This window comes from Diabrotica virgifera, chromosome 3 (genome assembly GCF_917563875.1).
Source record: "Diabrotica virgifera virgifera chromosome 3, PGI_DIABVI_V3a".
In the NCBI taxonomy this organism is placed as follows: Eukaryota; Metazoa; Arthropoda; class Insecta; order Coleoptera; family Chrysomelidae; genus Diabrotica; species Diabrotica virgifera.
Window position 1 is genome coordinate 177,374,301 of NC_065445.1, and position 16,215 is coordinate 177,390,515.

General features: G+C 30.3%; 2 protein-coding genes across 3 annotated transcripts in view; one reads left to right on the plus strand and one right to left on the minus strand.

The window, feature by feature from the left end:
- The window catches only part of LOC126881411 (gastrula zinc finger protein XlCGF57.1-like), an 83,471-nt gene extending 76,077 nt beyond the window's left edge, over positions 1-7,394 (minus strand). Inside the window, exons 1-2 of one of the 2 annotated variants that reach the window (XM_050645676.1) lie at positions 7,167-7,394; positions 6,733-7,112 (exon numbers count right to left, since the gene is read on the minus strand). In XM_050645676.1, coding sequence (XP_050501633.1) covers positions 6,733-7,063 — 331 coding nt within the window. In that variant the 5' untranslated portion in view covers positions 7,064-7,112; positions 7,167-7,394. Of the gene's footprint in view, positions 1-6,732 lie in introns of both variants that reach the window. The other variant, XM_050645675.1, reaches the window with a different exon arrangement.
- Positions 7,395-13,938: 6,544 nt separating this feature from the next.
- On the plus strand, positions 13,939-15,698 carry LOC126881415 (THAP domain-containing protein 2-like). Its single transcript, XM_050645684.1, has 2 exons — positions 13,939-14,041; positions 14,937-15,698. Exon 2 carries the CDS (start codon positions 14,937-14,939, stop codon positions 15,255-15,257), a length of 321 nt encoding a protein of 106 aa, XP_050501641.1. The 5' UTR covers positions 13,939-14,041; the 3' UTR covers positions 15,258-15,698.
- Positions 15,699-16,215: the final 517 nt, after the last annotated feature.

Here is a 16,215-nt window from a genome sequence, read left to right on the forward strand (position 1 = left end):
ATCCATCCATAAAGGATTTTTGAATTTGGGACGTATTAACGAATACCGTGCAATACATCTAAGTTTCAGAATCTTTTTCGCTTGTTTTGGAAAATACCTCCATCACGATTTTTTTATATGTTATGCTTAATTATATTTACTTTGAGAATTTAACAAAAAACTGAGAAAAAAAGTTGACTAACGTACCATCCATAAAGGATTTTTGAATTTGAGACGTATTAACGAATAGCGCGCAATACATCTAAGTCTCAGAATTTTTTTCGCTTGTTTTGAAAAATACCTCCATCACGATTTTTTTATATGTTATGCTTTATTATATTAACTTTGAGAATTTAACAAGAAACTGAGAAAAAAAGTTGACTAACGTACCATCCATAAAGGATTTTTGAATTTGAGACGTATTAACGAATACCGGGCAATACATCTAAGTTTCAGAATTTTTTTCGCTTGTTTTGGAAAATACCTTTATCACGATTTTTTTATATGGTATACTTTATTATATTTACTTTGAGAATTTAACAAAAAACTGAGAAAAAAAGTTGACTAACGTACCATCCATAAAGGATTTTTGAATTTGAGACGTATTAACGAATAGCGCGCAATACATCTAAGTCTCAGAATTTTTTTCGCTTGTTTTGAAAAATACCTCCATCACGATTTTTTTTATATGTTATGCTTTATTATATTTACTTTAAGAATTTAACAAAAAACTGAGAAAAAAAGTTGACTAACGATCCATCCATAAAGGATTTTTGAATTTGAGACGTATTAACGAATACCGCGCAATACATCTAAGTTTCAGAATTTTTTTGCTTGTTTTGGAAAATACCTCCAGCACGACTTTTTTATATGTTATGCTTTATTATATTTATTTTGAGAATTTAACAAAAAACAGAAAAAAAGTTGACTAACGTACCATCCATAAAGGATTTTTGAATTTGAGACGTATTAACGAATACCGCACAATACACGTAAGTTTCAGAATTTTTTTCGCTTGTTTTGGAAAATACCTCCATCACGATTTTTTTATATGTTATGCTTAATTATATTTACTTTAAGAATTTAACAAAAAACTGAGAAAAAAAGTTGACTAACGATCCATCCATAAAGGATTTTTGAATTTGAGACGTATTACCGAATAGCCCGCAATACATCTAAGTTTCAGAATTTTTTCCTCTTGTTTTGGAAAATACCTCCATCACGTTTTTTTTATATGTTATACTTTATTATATTTACTTTGAGAATTTAACAAAAAACTGAGAAAAAAAGTTGACTAACGTACCATCCATAAAGGATTTTTGAATTTGAGACGTATTAACGAATACCGCGCAATACATCTAAGTTTCAGAATTTTTTTCGCTTGTTTTGGAAAATACCTCCGTCACGATTTTTTTATATGTTATGCTTTATTATATTTACTTTGAGAATTTAACAAAAAACTGAGAAAAAAAGTTGACTAACGATCCATCCATAAAGGATTTTTGAATTTGAGACGTATTAACGAATACCGCGCAATACATCTAAGTTTCAGAATTTTTTTCGCTTGTTTTGGAAAATACCTCCATCACGATTTTTTTATATGTTATGCTTAATTATATTTACTTTGAGAATTTAACAAAAAACTGAGAAAAAAAGTTGACTAACGTACCATCCATAAAGGATTTTTGAATTTGAGATGTATTAACGAATAGCGCGCTATACATCTAAGTTTCAGAATTTTTTTCGCTTGTTTTGGAAAATACCTCCATCACGATTTTTTTATATGTTATGCTTAATTATATTTACTTTAAGAATTTAACAAAAAACTGAGAAAAAAAGTTGACTAACGATCCATCCATAAAGGATTTTTGAATTTGAGACGTATTAACGAATACCGCGCAATACATCTAAGTTTCAGAATTTTTTTCGCTTGTTTTGGAAAATACCTCCATCACGATTTTTTTATATGTTATGCTTTATTATATTTACTTTGAGAATTTAACAAAAAACTGAGAAAAAAAGTTGACTAACGTACCATCCATAAAGGATTTTTGAATTTGAGACGTATTAACGAATAGCGCGCAATACATCTAAGTTTCAGAATTTTTTTCGCTTGTTTTGGAAAATACCTCCATCACGATTTTTTTACATGTTATGCTTTATTATATTTACTTTGAGAATTTAACAAAAAACTGAGAAAAAAAGTTGACTAACGTACCTTCCATAAAGGATTTTTGAATTTGAGTGGCATTATCTACTCACCGTCAATACATCGCCCGTTTAAATTTTTTTTTCAAACATATATAACATATATAACATTTTTCTTGTCAATATTATCTGTTTTATTCATTTTTGATAAATTTATACCAAATTTTTGTAAAAATATGAAAAAAAAATTTATGGATGAAATTTATGGCTAAGGTAACACCGTTTTTATAATAGCACCATGTGTACAGTAAAAATATCAGACACTATTTGGGCTTTTAAAAAAATATGTAAAATATTTTTGAACTGCGGTAGAGGTTCGTTTTTCGTAGCGAAGTTCTTAATTTATTTTAAAAGAATCAGATATTTTTGCTAGATACAAATCTGGATTATTGACAGTCCAGATTTTTGACGTCCGGATTATCGACGTTCTACTGTATTATTAAAAAAGCACTTACAACACTTTTCCTCTTTTCTCGATTGAGTATTAGTTTTTGTTCTACATATAAATTTATACAATCACTGAATACATAGTTAGTGAAAAAATTATCACATTTATTAAATAAATTTATTTATTTATTTATTGACGGGATTGCCCCATTAAAAGTTATAAAATTAACAATAATAAGTTTACGAGCTAAATATGTACTAATAATACTTTAACAACATTATAATTAGATAACAAATATTAGAGTAAGAATAGGTAGGTACGTGTAACCTTAGAACTAACAAAAAGTTAAATAAATACTCTACTTAAATTATTTTTAAACTTACTCAGAGATATATCAAAAATTTCAATGTGTTTGTCATTTATAAGTTTACAGTAACGATCTATAGGTGAATTTTGGCCATAAGTTGTGCGATGGAAAGGAATATAAAATGTTCTAAAATCACCTCTTCGATTTCTAGTTTGTATATCAACATTAATACACTGTAATAGATCACAGCAATCTAAATTTCCATTTATTAAATTATACAAAAATACTAATCCTACTTGATTAAGTCTATTTTCTAGTGTATTAAGTTTTAAACTGTTTTCTATTAATGAATAATCGTGATCTACAATAGTTTCACCTAATTTAAATGCACAGAACCTCAAAAATTTGTGTTGAATTTTTTTAACAGTCATATTATGAACTGCATGGTATGGAGACCATACTATAGAGCCATATTCAAGTTTAGATCGCACCAAAGAACAATAAACTCCTCTTACAGTGTCAACTGAAAAATTACTACAGTGTCTCAAAATAAATCCTAACATTTTTGAAGACTGAACTGTTACGTAATTAATGTGTTCAACAAAACTCAAACTTTCGTCAAAAATCACTCCTAAATCTTTAACTTTTGAAACATATTTCAGATCTTCATTATTTATTTTATATGAAGTATTGATCTTCTTATTACCTTTGAAAAAACCAATGTAACAGCATTTTGAGACATTTAGGTTGAGTTTGTTTACTGTACACCAATGTGTCAATCTATCCAGGTCTTCCTGCAGAAGGTGTTGGTCTAAAGGACTAGAAATTATCTTTGATATTTTAAAATCGTCAGCAAAAGCTAAACCATCACTGTTTTCAAAGCAGTCGAAAATAGAATTCACAAACAGATCAAAGAAAATCGGTGAGCAGTGCCCGCCCTGAGGAACGCCCGATGTAACTGCAATAGAGTTTGACAGAAAGGATCCAACCTTAACCTTCTGCTGGTGGCCAGACAGAAAACTCTTGACCCAGGTGACTGTGGTTATGCCAAAACCAATATCGATGAGCCTCTTAAGGAAAATGCTATGGTCAACTCGATCAAAAGCTTTAGAAAAGTCTGTATACACTGTATCAATTTGTTTAAAGTCTTCCATAGCATTTATTAATCTATTCTGATATAAAACTAAATTGGTAATAGTAGATCGACCCGAAAAAAACCCATGCTGATTCTTATTTATTAAATTTCGACATAACCAACTTAACTGACCACAAACCAAGCTGTCAAAAAGTTTGGGAATAGATGACTGTATGCAAACACTTCTATAGTTGTTAACATTGCTTTTATAGTATTTTACTACAAAAGCGATATTACGTAGGTCAAAATTTTTGACGTAAGAGAACTGTCAAAACATTAGAATGTGACTTTTCATTATTGCCATGTTTATTAATAAACATGGCAATAATAATAAAATATGATCGTCATCGGATCGTCCTTCCCACTGTTCCAACAAGAATTGTGATCTTTCGGTGACGGTTTCGTGATGATCATTTCAGTAATCGGGCAAATGCATAATGTGCTGGTTGGACTGACTTGCGCACTAGGATTTAATTCTTTAAAGTTTTTGAGCCTTTGATCGACTAAAAAGTACACAAGCTGTCACCAACAAAAATGACAAATATATGATTACCGTCATGGGACGATAACTGGGCGATACAATTACGAACATGCGCACAACAAACGGTACAAGTAGTTTCGTGACGGTTTCTGGACCGTCCAAAAGTTCATGTTGGAACAAACCTTAGGTAAACGCAAAATTTTATTATAAATTTCTTGTATAGAAATGTCTGCAAAGTCAATATTCTGTGAACAATTTATAGGTAAAACCAAATTATCCACAGAACTATTTTGGTCTCCAGGAGTATAGACTGTCTGAAAGTATTCCTTAAAAAGGTTCACAATATCTTGGCCATTTTCTGCCAACTCTTCATTATACTGCATTGAGTGTGGTAGTGAGTGATTAGACTTTAGGTCGTGCACATACTTCCAAAAGTACCTAGGATTAGTTTTGAACTCATTATTTACATGAGATATATACTGAGACCAACATACTTCTCTGATTCGTTTGCATTCTGTACGTAGTTGACAAAATCTTAGGTAATCTGAATGTAATTGTGATTTACTGTAAGTTTTATGCATTTTTCTCTTTTGAGATGTTATGTATCGCAATTCTGGTGAAAACCATTTAGGAAAACTGCTAGATATATATTTTTTCAAAGGTACAAAAAAAGCAATTCCCATAGCCAAGATTTCATAAAAATTGTTAACTGAATCATTAATATTATTTGAGAAACATTGTTCCCACTGCACACTTGCTAAAAAATTATTAAGACCAAAATAGTTTGCATTCTTAAAATCATAGTAAAAATCATGTAGATATAAGGTACTAGAGTCTTGATTGTTAGAAAATAGGTTTAAAGTACATTCGTAACTAAAATGGTGCAAACTATCAGCAAAAATAAAATCCTTAGATTTACTAAGTTGTACATTTTTGTCATTTGTAAACAACAGATCCAAATATATATTCCTACTATTGGGTATTTCATTTAATTGATACAGTTGCAAAAAACCAAATTGTTGAGCAAGTCCTACTGCATTCGATGTACCAGGACACTCTACTCGAACTCCATAATCGTCATTAAACCACCTAGCATCTGGTAAGTTATAGTCACCAAATAAATATATTTTATTCAACGGAAACCTTTGCAACATATTTTCAACTGCTTCACAATGTTTATTGTAATATATTTCAGGCATCTGAGGTGGAATATACAGACCTCCAATTATGAATTTTATACTTTTAAAATTACAAGAAATAAATAATGCCACCACCTCGTGATTTTTGACTAGTTAAACTTGATCTATCATTACGGTATATATTGTAATTTTGACATTCCAATTCACTATCCAAATAGTCACAGCTATTTGTGACTATCCAAATAGTCACAAATTAATAATTTGCAATTATAAATATAACAGTTATCCAAGAACATTCAAAAGCCATCTCTTTAAATTAATGATGACATTTTCAAGTAGAATGACATTCTAGTAATGTTTAGATATCCATACCAGTGTGAATTTTACTACACGTAATTACCGTGTAAAGACAGAAAAAGTAGGGATACCCATAAAATATTTGCGAATTATGTACCGATGGCCTTAAAAATAAACAATTTATTCTAAAGATGTATCCGCATAAAAACAAAACTATTTTTTAAATGTATATGTATATGTGGGAAGAAAAGTGGAAAGTGTCATCTGCCAAACTATGCAATAGTAAAAAATCGATAAAACCCTGGCCAACATTACCAACAAGTCAGAGAGATCAAGTAATATTATCACAACTCTGACTGGGTCATATGTGATTAACCAATAGCCATGTGTTTTCCAACAAACAAGAACCAAGATGTGACAACTGTGAAGAAAAGTTAACAATCAAACATTTGTTAGAGAAATACTCAGCATTAATGCCGAAGTGCATGTTGTACAATATACCCAACAAACTAAGTGATATTTTAGGTCTACAGTGCAATGTGTCAAATCTAAAAAGTTTAACTTCAATTAACATTTTAAAAGCTATCTAAACATATAAATATAATACACATTGTTCGCTACTATTGTTTCTCTAATAGCCAATTTGGCTGATGTGATTTTGTTAATAAAAAAAAAACTACTTCCCTAATGTTTATAATTGAAGTAGGTATGCAAGTGATTATGATTATGTTTTACTTTTTTTACCTTTACTTTTTTAAATTGTTTTGTCCTAAATTATTTTTATTTATACATACTTACCACATTGACTCTGATTTGCTTCAATTACGTCTTCCTCTTCCTTAATATTTGGTTCAGACTTAAAAATTTTACAATTCAACAAATTACTATCATCTTCAATTTCTTCATGTTTTACATTTTCAATGTATATTGCAGTATTCATTTGATTGAACCAATCTTTAGAATCTTCATTAGTTGGATTATCCTCAGGTAGAAACATTTCTTTTTTAAATTCATTTTTTATGGTAACCGGAAATTCTGTATTATTCACACCATCATTCTCTAATTCGGTTTGGCATTTTATATTATTAGATAGTTCGCTTTTTGTGTAATTGTCTTCTTGTTCCTCCATACTGTTTAAATAACTGTTTTTTTTTTATATAAATGCAGACTAATAATAACTAAAAATTAAAGGAATAACGAAGCAGAAATCACAAAAAAAACGCCGATATAACTTGATTAACCTATGTGTAAATTTTAGATTTTAGTTTGTTTGTGTTTGTATTGTAGATTTGATTTGTACATTGTAGTCAACAAACTGTCATAACAAGGATCGAAGGATGTACAGACCGACAGACCGAGCTAGTCCCACGGTTCTTAAGGCTGTATGACAATAGGGAGTTTTTGTTGCTACGTAACGTACGCATCTCCGTATACGTAAAGCCACTAACGTGTCGTAGAGGATGAACGTTAAAATAGGTAGTTTTTGTGACTGCCTTAACGTAACGTAAAGCAAATCGTAAAGTAATTTTTAAATTCCGTTGACATTAAAAAAATAAAACAATGTTCACACAATATACAATTAATATACAAATGTAAAAAAAGATAAATGAATGATGACATTGTATGGTTTTTATTGCTTCTATTTAAATATAAAAATATTATTTTTCCTTAGGTTAAAATTTTTTTATTTTTGTTTATACCTACTTTTTAGTTGTAAATTATTGTACCTACATCAGAATTCCAGTATAATGTAAATAGTTTGTTCATATTTATTTGAAAATTTTACAGAAATTAGGTCATTTATTTATCAAATTATTAATTGTGGTGATCACAGTATTTCTTAAATTAATACAAGATTTGTTTGTTTTGCTTTATTAATAGACAACTTGAAAACAATAAAATTTTAAATATATTATGAAGTTCCAATTTCCAGTTACAAACACAGAATAATTTTACTCAATTAGACTAAACCAATAACCAATATAACCTTAAATATTTATAAACGGGTAGTACGCTGATGAAATGTTCATTTGGTAGCCATTGGCACGCCATTGGTAGGTAATCGCCAATCGGGCAAGATCCTCGTGTGCATTCGGTGACTTTCGTCTCGATAGGGATGCGTTCTCACGTAAAGTAAAGACGGGATTCCGTTGGAAAATTTACGCTAACAAGAGCGGACCAGATACTAGCAAAATGGCAACACTGTTAAGAGTGACCAGGGTGACAATTTAGTGAACAGTAGCGTAGATATCTAATTTAAATTTAATAAAAGTTATTATTTTGCAAACATTTGATTTTAAGTGTAAATTGTAAATGAGGCCATCGCATTTCCTCAAATTATGTGGGTATCAGTAAATATTTTATTTTACGAAAAAGTTTAAATAAAAAAATATCGGTGTTATCAACATCTGTGATATACCTAGGTACATAGTGATAACACTAATCGACTCGACTGAACAGATCTTATTGTAAAATAATAATACCTGTATAAAAAATTGTCAATAACATTAATTATCACATATAATTAAACAGTAAGTATGATCAAATTTATATGTTTTAGTAATACAACTGCTCATAAGTAGTAAACCTTACTGTTTTATCTCTGATAACTTTCATGTTATTGTAATCTTTTGACTAATTGATGGACTTGTTAGTGTCCACGCTTCCAAGCCATAAAGAAGAGTAGAGAACACGTAACACAGAAGCATCCTTAGGCGTAGTTCTAACCTTATATCCTAATAACAAAGAAACTTTGTAAGTTTAATGAATGATGCACGTACTATTTCAATACGTGTCGTAAGGGGCCGTTCAAATATTACGTAAGGGGGGAGGGTTAAAAATCTTCAAAAATTGCGTCACGTAATACGTGAACGCCCCATTAAGGTGCGTTACGAAGGGGGAGGGGGTCAAAAATCTTCAAAAACCGCGTTACGTACGTACTTGAACGCTCCCTAATTTCTTTGCTTTGGTCCACATTTGATGTTATCCATGTTCCTAATTATTTGTAGTATCCACACTCTTAATTACAGTATCTTCAATAGTCAATTGGATGTTTGCGTGTGCTAATTTAGTCATGGTCATGCATTTAGTTCTTTAAATTAATCTTCAGTCCGTACTCATGACAGCGTTCACTAAGGCGTTGCATTACGTTCTCTAAATTCTAAATCATTGTCTTAATCCGTTATTATTAAGGCCGTGACACACATATCCGCACCGAACCAGCACCGTGTCCGCACCGCGCCCGCACCGAGCAGAGACAGCAAGGCTGGCCATGCTGTCTGTGCTCGGTGTGGGCTCGGTGCAGATATGTGTGTCCCGGCCTTTACTGTATCATCTGCAACTCATAAGTTGTTCCAAAATTCTCCATTGATAGATATACCTTTATCGACCTTTAGATTGTAACTCTTTAGCGACGTATTAGTAAAATATGGATAATCGTCGAAGGCCGATATGATTAACCAAAAAAGAAGATGTGTTTGGTAATATTTCTAGTGACTTTCTTGGGTGTAAATATGTCTTTTTATTGTACTCCTCTTGGTTTAAAAACAAAGCTTAGTAATACTTTTAAATAGTCTGGTGCTTATCTATTAGTATCTGGATACCGCGTATGAAAAAAAGTTGATTAATAGCAAGCTGAAATTTTTGTTAATATCTTAAGGATGTCTAGTTAGACAAACTTTAAAATATGGGAACACTGGAACAGGGGAAGTTTAAATTGTGGAACAGGTTAAAAATTTGGAACGGTCAGACCACAAAAACGGCACATGTATTTTTTCCGACAGTGTATTTTGATACGTGTATTTTGTACTTTTTCGATCTGATGTTCATTTCGCAAAATATTGCGGGGTTCCTATTTAAAATTTACCCTCACTCCTCTCCGTGGGAGTTCGTGTTTGGTATCATTCGATATATTTTTGAAGAATATTGAACACGTAATTTTTAGTTTTTCGATCTAACGTTTATTTCTCAACATATTCTCTTTTTTCTTGTGAAGCTTTGTGACTCACACATTTTCTTACGCGCCCCCTCAAACCGTCAGATTTTTGAAATATACACTGTTCTGTATGTACTTAACTTATCTTATCTTAATGTGACATAAGTTTTTCTAAGGGTATATTTTTTTTCGGATCCTCCTGTATTAAGATCCAATATATGGTAGGGGTATATTTACATAGGACCTACAAGGTTTCTCCCCGTGTAATTTTCTGGCTCGCTCAAGTAACTGCAAAAATACCCGCTTGAGCTCCCCTACCAGTATGGCTCAATTCATTTATATCTCTGTATTCTATTACATTCTACATAATCTAATAATTAATTGCTGACATTATTAAAATTATATTTTTCCGTCACAACCAACATAACAAAGATTTATCACCGATTATCAATTATTAGTGACCACTGATCAGGTACAAAAGTTAACAATGGATAGAGTAATTTTATTATTTGGTCTGTCAAACTAACGTCAGAACGTGTATGTATCGATCTGTAAATTGGTGCCGAAATTTGTAATTATTACTGTAAATACTAGTTATTAAAATTAGTTTTCGCTCAAATAGTGACTAATAACAATTGTGTTACGTGTTAATCATCAAGAACAAGCTGTAACTTCAGTGAGTAAGAGATGTTTTACTTAATAATCTTCCAATTTAAACCCATTCAGTGTCAAACTGTCAATAGTTTTTCACTGTTGCTATCCCGTCCCAACGGACGCCAACGGTTAGGCAACCAGTATTGCAGTGATGTATCCAAGGTTATCACTTATTTCCAGACATCCAAAGCGTTAATATAAACAAATTCAAGTTACTTTTGACTACATGAGTAACAATTTAAATAAATGTTCCCCACTGTTAGCAACACCATGTTTGGACCCAATTCTTCCAGTAATCTTACTAGTTCATATGCAACTGCTACTATGACTAAACAACGTCCGAAGTATCCCAAGAAGACCGAAGCAATTTTATAATTAGTTGTACGTCTCTATAGTATCCAATGATTGTATATCCAATTTTTTTTCTTCGTAATTTTTACGTAATGTTATTTAAAATTTAGAAATTAACTGTTATAATACCTAATTAGTTTTAAGTCCTTATTGTAATTAATTATTGTATAACCAATATTGTTTGTGTAAATGGCCATTGCTGCCGAGACACATAAATTTAAATAAAAAAAATTATTATTTTAGAATTTGCTAAAGCGACATCGATTTAGTTAAATAAAATATTTGACAATATTCTGAAATACAAAAAAAATTATTTTCCTCAACAACTTCAGAAACATTTGTTGATCAGAATTAAAAGAAGAAATTATTAAAACATAGTTGTTGTTTATGGTTTTTGAGTTGATTTTAAAAATAATAAAACATCTTGAAATGTATTTTTTATTTATTAACAAAAGTGGAAAACACTTCAAAATTATTTGCACTTACTTATATAAAAAAAAAACAAAAATAACATTATAAACAACAAAACCGAAAAAAACCGATAAAACCGTTTGAAAAATTAAGTGTTACGGTTCGGTTCCAAAAATTATATTTAATATCAAATAAGGGTTCAGTTTCGGTTCTGGTCCACTAAAAAATATCGGTTTCGGTTCGGTTTTCTGTTTTTAGCGGTACGGTCCGGGTCCCTGGTGCACACCACTGGACGGCTGCAATCAGCCGAAAGATGACACTTTGTGATAAACTATTTTATGGCATGGCCTCGCTCAGCCAAATATTGTTATATCTTGAGCGAAGGGTGAGTAGTTCTTCCGATAAAAGATACCGCATTATGATTGGTCACAACAGCAATATCCGATTTTTTGAGTGGCTCTTTGTCCACGTGGACTGATCAACAGTTCGATGAAAACTTAACTGGGTGATTGCCCATATTTTAAAATATCATACCAGGAACATCTGAATGTAGAACCTTAAAACTTTTATATTTTACACATCTTAGTCATTGATAGTTTTGCAGTTAATAACTACTCCTGGTAGGGTACTTTTGCTTTCATTTTTATGGCTCGCTTTTATTACAGATACATTATATTTTTACACAGTCTCACGGAAATACGAGGCGACCATACGTATCAGAGCGCTACTTTAGGTAATACGCATCGAGATACGGGAGTTCAACCATTAATGCGCAAGCGTATATGTCAAAAAGATGGGTTACGTTTACGTATTTGTGTGCACAAAAACTCCCTACTATCATAGCCACCTTTACTTTACAAGCCATGAAGTTGAAACTTGGCAACATCTAAGCGTAGACCGGTTAATTCTGACAGTTCTCATTTATTTTTAAATGTTTTTAAATAATATTCACTGTATTTACAGAAAAACTCAAACATTTTACAATATTTCGTACTCCAAATTATAAAGAATATTAAAAGGTATGTATTAAGATGATTTTAGTTCAATATAATATATTTTTATATAATATATTTTATAGTATAATATATTTTTATATAAACTTACGTGCATATAGAAATGCGTCCACTTAAAATTTTTGTCATTTTTGATGTCTTATATTTACTAAACCTGTTGGCCGATTCAAGTGATTTTTTTAATATGTTATAGCCTGAAATTGGGACTATAACTAGTCCCAATCTTGAAAAATTATTTTTGCAGCACAATTGTCACCTGAAGCTGTTCATGTTTGGTAATGAAAAGTTTACAACATGAAGGCTTTCATTTAAATTTTGAATTTGAGTGTGAATGTGGGGAAAATGCCTTCAAAGTTTATTCTGCTATTATAAAAATTATGTGTAATATTGTTTTAAATAATTATACAAAAAACAAAAATAGCATCCATCAAAGTGATGAATTTTCAAAAAAGTATAAAAAGAAAAGTAATGCTAAGGGGAATAACAAAAAAAGAAAGTTATCGACTCTAAACCCCAACACTTCACATCAAACCATGTGAGAAATTGTTGTTATAGTTTTTTCTAGCGATATTTGTATATAATTTAAAATAAGATATTATTTATTTAAAATAAAGTATTTTACACATATTCTTGTTATTGGTTTTTTTTGTATAATAATAATAATATATTAAAACCCAACTATAGACTCTGGTTTTCTTAATAACATTCTGTTTTGTTTTGATTAATTCGCTTATGTTGGATAATAAAAAAAGTTAGCTACTTTAACAACTAGATTTTTGTTCTTTATCAATTCAGGGTGTTTCTAAATAAGTGCGAAAAACTTTAAAGGGAAAGGAACAAAATGCAAAATTTTGACGCCTGTCAAAATTTTCAGTGTATTTTAAATGCAATATCATTTTGTTCGAATCCTGAGAAAACTAATAAGTCTTTTTGAAAAATTTAAACGCTGAATGAAAGATTACTTTATTACCGAGGGCCGAAAGTCCCTTAGAATGAATAAAAAGTTGTTTTTGAATGACATATTTGAAACTAAAAATCACACTAAATTTTCTTAATTTTTCGCCCCTGTAACTTATTAAAATAAACATAGAAGTTTTCAGGGACTTTCGGCCCTCGGTCCTAACGTAATCTTTCATTCTGCGTTTAAATTTTTGAAAAATACTCATTAGTTTTCTTAGGATTCGAAAAAAATTAATCCCATGTATATTCTTGTTATTGGTTTTTTTTTGTATAATAAACGTTACTTACAAGGAAGTACTTTTAATTTTATTTTGTACAAACTTCTAATTAATAATATTTTCTTGTTCGACTCAAAAAATACTATAAATTTTACCAGAATTTCTACTTTAAAATTGTGTTTTCAAAAGCGGTAGTCCGAAAGTCGGACTACGCACGTCATCAATTGCGATGTTGCCTTTTTCTCTTCATGGCTTGTTAAGTAAAGGTGGCTATGACACTATGCATTTTCTTGTATCATTTCTAATATCGTTTCTGATATCGTTTCTTGTATACATTTTCTTGTATCATTTCTTGTACGTACATTTGTGCCCTGTATGACACTATCATAGCCACCTTTACTTTACAAGCCATGAAGTTGAAACTTGGCAACATCTAAGCGTAGACCGGTTAATTCTGACAGTTCTCATATATTTTTAAATGTTTTTAAATAATATTCACTGTATTTACAGAAAAACTTAAACATTTTACAATATTTCGTGCTCCAAATTATAAAGAATATTAAAAGGTATGTATTAAGATGATTTTAGTTCAATATAATATATTTTTATATAATATATTTTATAGTATAATATATTTTTATATAAACTTACGTGCATATAGAAATGCGTCCACTTAAAATTTTTGTCATTTTTGATGTCTTATATTTACTAAACCTGTTGGCCGATTCAAGTGATTTTTTTAATATGTTATAGCCTGATTCTTTAACAATACCGCTGTAATAATATTGTTGCTAAGCAGTTAATTTTTTATTGTATAACGGGCATTTATAAAATAGTGAAATTAAAACTCAACTATAGCCTCAGGTTTTCTTAACATTCTGTTTTTTATTCATTCGCTTATGTTGGATAATAAATAAAAGTTAGCTACTTTAACTATATAATATGTCTTTTATCAATACAGGGTGTTTCTAAATAAGTGCGACAAACTTTAAAGGGAAAGTAACAAAATTCAAAATTTTGACCCCTGTCAAAATTTTCAATGTATTTTAAATGTAATCATTTTTTTCGAATCTTGAAAAATCTAATAAGTATTTTTGAAAAATTTAAACGCAGAATGAAAGATTACTTTATCACCGAGGGCCGAAAGTCCCTTAGAATGAATATTCCATAGGGTGATGCGAACTTTGAAAAAAAAAGACACTTTAATTCGTACACCCGGTATATATACAATGAAAATTTACTTATTTAGCAACAATATTATTACAGGGGTATTGTTAAAGAATCAGGCTATAACATATTAAAAAATCAATTTAAATCGGCCAACAGGTTCGGGAAATACGAGACATCAAAAAGGACCAAATTTTTGAGTGGGCTGATTTCTATGCACGCAAGTTTATATAAATTTCTTTAAGTTTGGTATTTTACATACGGCATACCTACTTATAATTTTTGTTTTTGTAGATGCCAAGCCGTTGCTGTGTGCCAGAGTGCAAAAGCAATTACGATAGCAGTCTTAAAAAGAATGAACAACCAGAAAGCACTTTTTTATTTCCAAAGGATCCAAAGCTGCGAGAACTTTGGTTACAGTGTATCCACAGGAAAAATTTTGTTATTGGAACATCAGCGGTAGTATGTGCCAAACATTTTTATTCTGATGACATCGAGAGAGTTAGAGAATGGGTAGATAAGGAAGGCAACAAACATGTAGAGAAATTAACGAATCCTAAGTTAAAACCTTCTGCAGTTCCTCGCATTTTTCCAATTCAGGATGTTTCTAAATAAGTGCGAAAAACTTTAAAGGGAAAGGAACAAAATGCAAAATTTTGACGCCTGTCAAAATTTTCAGTGTATTTTAAATGCAAACATTTTTTCGAATTCTGAGAAAACTAATAAGTATTTTTGAAAAATTTAAACGCTGAATGAAAGATTACTTTATTACCGAGGGCCGAAAGTCCCTTAGAATGAATGAAAGGTTGTTTTTGAATGGCATATTTAAAACTAAAAATCACACTAAATTTTCTTAATTTTTCGCCCCTGTAACTTATTAAAATAAACATAGAAGTTTTCAGGGACTTTCGGCCCTCGGTCCTAACGTAATCTTTCATTCTGCGTTTAAATTTTTGAAAAATACTCATTAGTTTTCTTAGGATTCGAAAAAAATTAATCCCATGTATATTCTTGTTATTGGTTTTTTTTTGTATAATAAACGTTACTTACAAGGAAGTACTTTAATTTTATTTTGTACAAACTTCTAATTAATAATATTTTCTTGTTCGACTCAAAAAATACTATAAATTTTACCAGAATTTCTACTTTAAAATTGTGTTTTCAAAAGCGGTAGTCCGAAAGTCGGACTACGCACGTCATCAATTGCGATGTTGCCTTTTTCTCTTCATGGCTTGTAAAGTAAAGGTGGCTATGACACTATGCAAGTTCTTGTATCCAAAACTGTATGAAATTCGGCACGTGATTGGTCGAAATTTTGTTTGTCACCCTGTCACGTTACATTGGTATGGTATGGTAGTACTGCGTCTACAGCTGATTTTAAGGATTTTATAAAATTTATAAACTTTTAAAAACCAATATTTTAATGTTATAATAACTAGAATTTTTACGTTGACTTGATTATTTGTGTTTTTTATTTTGTTTTGATATTTGTGCTAAAATATTTGCATTATAATTATCTTCAGTTTGATCCAAATTGGAACTATTGTATTTTCCTCTATTAAAAAATTATGCA